This window comes from Peromyscus maniculatus, chromosome 17 (assembly GCF_049852395.1).
Source record: "Peromyscus maniculatus bairdii isolate BWxNUB_F1_BW_parent chromosome 17, HU_Pman_BW_mat_3.1, whole genome shotgun sequence".
Classification (NCBI taxonomy): domain Eukaryota; kingdom Metazoa; phylum Chordata; class Mammalia; order Rodentia; family Cricetidae; genus Peromyscus; species Peromyscus maniculatus.
In genome coordinates this window covers 41,218,667-41,227,004 of record NC_134868.1, presented here as the reverse complement: position 1 = coordinate 41,227,004, position 8,338 = coordinate 41,218,667, and the positions used below count along the sequence as shown (strand labels likewise).

Below are 8,338 nucleotides of genomic sequence, written 5' to 3'. Positions count from 1 at the left end.
GCTGCTGGAATGCAGCTAGGACTAAAAGAGAAGGTCAGATCTTCCTTATTCACTTGTAGGAGCCATATATATACCTTCAACCTCAGGCCCAAAGAGGAATAGATAACAGAAAAAGTTACCCTGAATAGACTCCACCTGTATAGACAGTCACACAGAAACAAGAAGGAGATGGCATATTGCTGCTTGAGATACATTCTCTCTTACACAGAGGACCATTTTGTAGAAAGCAGAAGGCTGTCCACCAGGCACTCTTGAAAGTAGGGGGAGAAAAAGAGCACAAAGCAGGACAGAAAACAAATCTTGAGTAAATACAAAAGGAGTTTGGTGTCTACTATACCCCGCTATGTAACTCTCAGTAGTTTTGATTTCAGATCCAAGAAACAAAGTTGTTGTTAAATTCTGAGTAATCTGTACTCCCTTAAAATGCAAGGCATCTTCACACATGCCAGGAACACAGGTGTGCATTCTTTTGCATTGCTGCAGCTCTGCCTGGATTTATAAACAGGATGGTGGAGTGAGACCTGGCAGCGAAGCATTGTAGAGACATCCCTAAAACATAAATCTAGAGGCTACATCAGGTAGCCCTGAGAAGCCAAGTGCCTGTTCTCATCAAGAAAACTATGTTCTCTTAGAGAAAAGGCTTTCTCAACTAATAAGACAAGTGTGGATTGCCAGAAAAAGCACAAAAGAAAAAAACAAGATCACATATATTTGCAATTTGCAAATTTATAGAGCTTTTTATGCTAGTAAAATGCTGCTCATTGTTTTTAATCAGGAGAGTCTATTTTTTTTTTAAGAAGGGACTTTCTCAATAGCCCAGTGACCAACTAACTGGGAACTGAATTAAGAGTTTTAAGATAACAGTAAAGAATGTTCTTTATTGAATGATAGGAGAACCAAGGCCTTCAAAGTCAGTATAAAGTAGAGAAAATATCTTCAAGCTTGCTGACGTTTCCTCCCTGTGAAGAGTTGACCATCTGCAGCATTGGGAAGCCAATGAGGCTTCCACCAGCAGGCATTATTCTGGATGGCTAAGAAGCAAAGGAGGGCAACACTCTGAGCACAGAGAAGCTATCCAATGAACAGTGACAGGAAATGTGAGACATCAAATACTAACAGACAAGCTTCTCTTAGAAACATGGAGGAATGTAACACATGGACTTGTGGTCAGCCTTCAGTGTTCTTCTGAGACCTACCTGTGTGTTATTCCTTCCCTTGACTTATAGCAAAGATTTGGTATGGAAAATAGATTCAGTTCAACTGGGAACAAGAATCGATAATTGTCATTGACTTTGCCAATCCCCTGTTCAACTATTTCCCATTTTCCCATATGTGACTCCTAGGAGCCTACTTAGAAACTCAATAAGCCCCAGTCCTGACTGACAGATAACAGGAAGGGAATATAGAAGGTTCTGAGGGATTATCCCCTTCCCCCAATTTTTCTTTCTGTACTAACAGTTGTTCATATGTTAATATCCATAAGCATTCGTTGGCTTTACAATCATAATAGAACATACAGAGTTTAAACCAATCTTAGTCCTGCTGTTGAGACAGTATGGGAAAAAATACTAAGAGAGGAGAAATGAAAGATACAGGCTATCTATGGAGAGAGATCAGTCCACAGGTGGGGGTCACTTCTGCAAGAAAAGGTGCAATCTTCCCAATACTATTGACATTCCCTAGTGAGGCATCACTGTGGAAAGTTCTTGCTCATCACAAATCACATGCACATTGGCCATTCCTGGCAAAAAATATTCATGCATAGTTATGACTTAATCAAGGCAATGTTGAACATAAGAGAAACGTAACGGGGAGAAAGGTGTGGCCAACCAAACTTGTAAGATGTCAACTGGGTCGCAGAGCTGCTTTTCCCCTTGTGACTTCTACACATTCACTCCTTCTAAACACTCTACAAGTGGAACATTTTCCTACAATGGCCAAGTCACCGCTATGTACTACAGGCACATTGTACTCTACAAGTGGTTTGGACAGATGGCTGAGTGTACTCTTGGGGCTTCATGACATGATGTGCCTCTTCTGGAGCCGAGAAGAGGGTTCAACCAGTCAGTTAAAAAAATTTGTCAGAAAGGATTGCACCTTTAGCAGCTGTGGTTGGTTGGTCAACAGATGAGCTGCTGGATCATTCCCCCAGAGAGAAAGTGAAATTGAGTCCTGTCTAAGTTGTTTGATTTATCCTGATAGCAAGCCAGAACCCACTTTCTAAGCTGTACTGGAAGCTGTTACCCTTTGTCAAGAACAACAACTAAAAAGGTAAAATTAAAGTCAATGGTAGCTCCTTTTTTTTTTTTTTAGCAAGAGCAAGCTATCTTCTGATTAATAATATAGTTTGTTTTTAAAAATCACAGTATTACTTTCTTCCTAACTTTTAACATTACTTAATGCAGTTCTCTGCTATATGTAATAGTAGCATGCTGTTGGGTCTACTATTATCTCAGAGCTCGGTGAAGCAAACCTTTGGCTGACAGAGTAGAGAGAACTCATCTCATATTCAGATAGCAAAGACGTCATACAAAATAGAGGAGTATTTGGACGGATGTGCCATTTCAAGACAGTACTGGTTGGGCGCTACTGGAAGCAAACAGAGGACAGCTGCTGGTCTTGCAAATCATACATCCAGTCAACATCATAATGCAATGCACAAGAAGCCAGCAAAAACTGAATCTATGAGAGGTTTTGCTGAAATACTGTGAAAAAGCAATCACTGTAACTGTATAAAACTTGCTCTCGACATAACATAACATAAAGGCACCATTGATATCTTTCTCGTTTTTGAAATACTGTAAAAAATTGCTACATATGGCACATAACACATTTTTACATACATATATTTAATTTATAAAAGTTTTTTTCCTGTTTTCTATTTGCAGAACTGCTAAAATAAAATAAATTGTTTAATTTAAGGTGAAATACTTTATTATATAAAATAAAGTTTTACAGGTGAATCTATGTGTTTATTTAGGTTTTATACAGCGATGGGGTCTTGGTTAGCGATTACACTAGACAGCCGGGCCTGTAATTCTTCCTGTGTGGAGAAGCGGCCTGCTGGGTTAGTCCTGCTATCAGCCAGACGGAAGGTAGGGGCCACCTCAAGACCGGCTGCCAGGGGGTTCTGTATGCCCAGGAATGGCGTATCTTCACCCACTCTTTCATCTTCTGTCTCACTTTCTGAGTTACTGCTCAGAGAACTTGTGTTGCTGTCCATTTCCAACCTATTGGCAATGTGGCCATTGGGCTTGGTTCTTTTGGCCCGCCGGCTGTTGGTGAGTTTCTTAACAGGCTCTTGAACTGGCTCGTACTCCTGCGTTGTTTCGTACTCCTCATCCTCCACTATCCTCAGTGGGCTGGGGGGGAGGCTGGTACTCTGATGTGCCGGGTTGTGATGAAAGGAGTTGAGATGCTGGGGATGCTGATCGTACTTCTTCTCTCGGAGCCTTGGTGGCGTCACAAGGAGCAGCGGCCGCTCTTCTTCCACAAAGGGGCTGACTGCCATGGAGGGCATGGACACCGTCATGCTGGACACAGGTGGAGACATTTCCGAAGGGGGCGATTTGGGGGAGCTTGGCGTGTGGAAATCTACAGGTGACATACGAGCCGGGGTGGTCATGGCTGATACATACCTGTGTGAGCACAGAATACCCCACATGAATGTAGTGGAATAAGAGGCACAGAGCAGGGAGGGGTGGGGGGGACAGAGTTCAACATGGGATATAGTCAGAGAACAGTCATCATCGAATACTTAAGTTTTACACTACAAGTGCAGCACCCTTGGATCCTATCATTATAAAGCCAAGAGTTTCCTTACAGGAATCATGCAAAGATCAGCTAAATCATCTAGCTCATTAAAGCTTTCAAGAGTTTAGTCTCATCAAGAATTCAAATAAAAGTATGTGAGCCAAGAAAAGGGGGCTCCTGGGGACTTAGAAGGGAAAGAAGTATTCTTAAATACTATACCTTCCTAAAGGCCAAGGGGTCTTAGAGAATGAAGCCCAAATGGGGAATGGAAGAGGATCTAAGATGAGTTGCTGACAGCTGGATCTGCATGCATTTGGATCTGTAAGCCTTGTTTCTCCTTAGCTCAGCTATAAGGTTATGTCTTATGAAAAAAAAAGAGCATAGTAACTTCAAGATTTATTCCTGATAACAGTGTAGTACATTTGTGTGCTTTGAAGTTTGAAATTTTCATGAAATGCTACTAGTTAACATTCAACTTGCAACTGTTCATTTCAGGGTGCAATACATTCCAAGGCAAGTCTGATAGGAACCATAATTTGGTTTCATGTTACCACAGCGGACACTAACTCCAATCTCCCATCTACTGCTCTTCCAAATCCCACCATTGCATCAATCTTTGGTTTCCTTCTGGGAATACTTGCCAAAGATTCTCCCAAGTGCCTAGCAAGCTTTTATGTATACACAAGGGTTGGGAGTACCATGATATCTTACGACATATTATGTTTGCGAATGCCACCATTACAGTCCAGACACTGTATTCCTGTTTTGCAGCACTGTACCTTCCCTAGATCAAGATCACCTGTACTCGGGGCTGAGTCTGACTCATTTCCCTCAGCTTTTGATAACAATGCTAGCAGTACACAGCAACAGAGTCTAATTCGATGTGACCTGTGATGACACAGGATACTGGAGCTCTCTGAACTCCAGCTAAGGAAAAAGGAAGACTACTAATGCCCCCATTTATCCATGATTCATGGTGATATAGAAGTGAGACCCAGCTGTTTTTAAAACTGGAACAAGTGTCTCAGTATTTGAAACATTTGGGGTCCAAGTCTGCAGATATTTTTTTGAAGGCACTTAAATTAGACCCTCTGAGAAATGCTAGTCACAGTTCAGCCAACACATACAAGTGATTCATCTTTTTTTCTCCCATGATCTTTCAGTTCAAGACTGTTTTGTAATTCTAGGTAGTATCTGGGTGATGCCTGGATGCAGACTTCAGCAGACAGAATCTCCAAACACAAGCCATAGTAATGAAGAGAAACTTCATTCTACACCCTGTGTATGTTTCACAAAGACTAAACAGGAAAGACTTCAATATGCAAAAATATAATTATATAAGACTAATTCTCTAAACTAGTTTTAGACCACACTCTTCTACAGACGTGTTATCAAGAGAATACTAACTCTATAAACTCTATCCTTTCTGAAACTGCTTTATGGGCAGGTAATTAATAGGCTCTTTGACATGACCGCCCCCAATGGGTTCTTTGCAATGCTTTCAGGTCCATAATTGAAAAGTTTTTTGAAATCATCTCCACCTATGTAACTGCAAAATACATATGGATTTGACATTGTATTGACCTTTTAGTCAATGGAAAAAGACTAGACTGCTATAACAATAAGAAAATAAACCAGATGGATTGGTAAATCAACAGGTAACAGCTTGCAGATAGGCTAAAAAGTCAACTAGCCGTTACTTTCTTCTAGAATAGGTGAAAATGGACAAGGAGAATGTCCAAATTCAATATCCCTATTTAGTGCCTCTTCTAGTTTACTTTTTTTCCATTCTTAGTTTTCTTGTCATTACTTCTCCAACCCAAAATGGATCTCTTCCCAAAGGAAATGCAAACATTCTGGAATAAAGGGTAATATTGGAGGCAATATCTGCTTTGAAAATCACCTATAAAAGCTGCCAGGCTCATCACACAAGACCTTTATTTATCCAATCACTTCTTGGGATTTCATAAACAGGATACAATATGGTAGAACATGAGGTGGTGTTCCCCTATGACCATCAGTAATGACATAGCCCTGAACTTGATTTAACTGAGGCTAGAGATAGGGCAATTAGTACATGAGAATGTAAGGCCAGATCAGCCATGAAGGGAGAGTGTGGCCAATCGGCCAATTGGAATTAGATGAGGGTCCTTAAAATGTTACGCCTGAAGAAAGTAAGACCCCGAGTGAGTCTGAACCTATGGTCAGGTCTGAGAACTCCATGTTGGCTGTACCTTCCACATCACATTACTCCCGCTCTTTAAGAGTCTGTTGCCTGTCAGCCATTGGGATGATGGGAGAAGCTCAGGAGACAGGCGTTCAGCCAAATAGGAGGATGACTTCATCAAGTAGGAGTATCGGGGAACTGATGACACCCCTTATATAAGGACGAATTTCTTTAGGTGAGACCGCAGGTGCTCATGGGATTCTCTCACTGAGTGAGGTTCTCCTCCACGATAGCTTTGCCCTTCAGTTTTACCTTTCACTATGAGGAGAGTCTCGGTACGAGTCAGGGGTTTCTCTGGCATGCCTGAGGAAGCTGTTACATTCGCGAGGGCCTCCCAGGCCATGAAGACGTCCTCGTGGGCCCCCAGCTGGGCTGCTGTGCCTACTGTTTTCTACTGATGACATCATGATTACAGAGTGGCTTTCTGAAATGATGCTTTCTGTGTGCCCATTACTCCAGCTGGGTAGAGGGGAAACGTAAGAGTCAGTGAGACAGAGTGGCTTAATTATATGCAAAAAAAAAATGGCAGAGGACAAAAATGATTCTGGCAAATATTTCAAGTTATCCATACATCAGTAGCCCGGAATTGATAAAACGATCTCTTGGCTGTAAAGAGAATGTTGATTCATATTGGGTTTGTGAACACATAGTTTATTCACTCCATAAATATTTATCAAATGCCACCATGTACTAAGTATTTTTGCAGTTTCACCATGCTTGGGTGGCCTGGACTCAACAAAGGCATTGTTCTGTGCATAAAAACTGGAAGCCTGGTGCTGTACTCGGTAGAGCGTGTGCAGCCAGCATGAGACTACCAGTGCATCAGAGAACTGAGTGCTCAGCTAGGTAGGCATTTCCAGGGAGCACTTTCAGGGAAGTCTAAGCCTTAGAAACAAACTTCTAAGTATCACACAGAATCTAGACAGATTTTTTTTTCCCTGTAGTGAGCAACAATTCAGTGACAAGCGGAGCACAAGCCATGGCAATTTCTAGACTGAGGAGCAGCAAGCGTACGAGGTAATAATTACTAACTACTTTTATTGTTTTTAATGGAAACATTAGGCTTATTAAGCTTACAAGGTAAAAGCAGTTTATATCACAAATCTATTAATGTTCAAAATCAGGACAGTTTACTGCTTTTAATTGTCTCCTTTGTCTTTTGTTAGGAATTGAAAATTAAGGGTAATGAACAAAAGAAATAATTCTGAGGACAATTTCTTCCCTCTGAGATTTTCGCCCCCTCATACCTGTGACTAGGAGTCTGGGTGACAGTCGTGGAGTGATGAGTTGTGGGAGTGTAATGGCTGGTGGAAAAGGATGTCTCTGCTTCCCTCTCAACAATATGCTCACTGGAGATGACGTTTTTAGACACGTATTGCTAGAAAAACAAAGAGACACCACTTAAGTTCATGTCAGTCAAAACCCAAATACACTAACTACGGTACAAATCGGTTCTTGTACATATGCTTCACGGGAGTCTTTTTCAGCTGGCCCAATGGCAAATACTTTTCTGACCACTCTGGCTTTGAGGTTAGATACATAGAGTTTTTTTTTTTTTAAAAAAAATGCCTTTCTGAATGTTTGCACAAGATAGATCCTAAAATCTCAACTTTATTTCTCTCATTTCCAACTGATAACTGAAATGTCGCAAGCATTTTGTCGAGTATTATTCTTGTCTGCATTCTCCAGGTCAAGAAGACCGACATATGAGGGAAACAAAAATGTATATAACGTCTGACTTACTTCAAATTTCATATCACTACAACAAGATGTGAACTTTAATACTTTAACTCCTCTTTGAATTTCATCATGCCTATGCTGGCCCCACTGATACTACTGAAAATTTTAACTTGCTGAGTAATATTTGAGAGATTTACAATATTTTTAAAGTCTGAGTAAATTTGTATATGCCCAGGGCTTTATCTTTAATGAATCTATTTTATTTTCAGCATCATAACATAGTAGCTATTACTGCCTGCTAACAGTAAGATGCTGTGCTTTAAAAGTTCCTTTAAAGTGTTATAGGTGATCTTTGGATTTTTAAAAATCTGAGTACAATCAGTTAAACCACAGGAAAGGGCTAGAAAGAAATATTTGATACTAGGGTACTTTAGAGTCTGCTGAGATGTGGAGCATGAAGGGCTCAGTGCTTTATAAAGATTATTTTAGTGGAGTTGGTATTAGTTTTAGGCCTGTTATAATAAAGAAATAAGGTATAAATAGGGTTATTTGTGCTACCATTGCAATCCAAACAGTCATAGTACTGTTGCTGTTATATATTATATATCAATCTATGTCACATTATGTGTGTGTGTGTATATATATATATATATATAACATTGTCTATAATATATTATA

General features: G+C 40.4%; 1 protein-coding gene across 19 annotated transcripts in view; it reads right to left on the bottom strand.

Annotated features, from left to right (window-relative positions):
- Positions 1-928: 928 nt before the first annotated feature.
- The window catches only part of Nrg1 (neuregulin 1), a 200,576-nt gene continuing 193,166 nt past the window's right edge, over positions 929-8,338 (bottom strand). For 13 of the 19 annotated variants that reach the window (XM_042262915.2, XM_015992777.3, XM_015992775.3 and 10 more), the window contains 3 exons: positions 7,228-7,358; positions 6,233-6,439; positions 929-3,638 (listed from right to left, as the gene is read on the bottom strand). In XM_042262915.2, the coding sequence (XP_042118849.1) occupies positions 2,984-3,638; positions 6,233-6,439; positions 7,228-7,358 (993 nt within the window). In that variant the 3' untranslated portion in view covers positions 929-2,983. Of the gene's footprint in view, positions 3,639-3,972; positions 4,115-6,228; positions 6,440-7,227; positions 7,359-8,338 lie in introns of those variants that run through there. The other 6 variants (XM_015992783.3, XM_042262917.2, XM_015992780.3 and 3 more) reach the window with 2 other exon arrangements.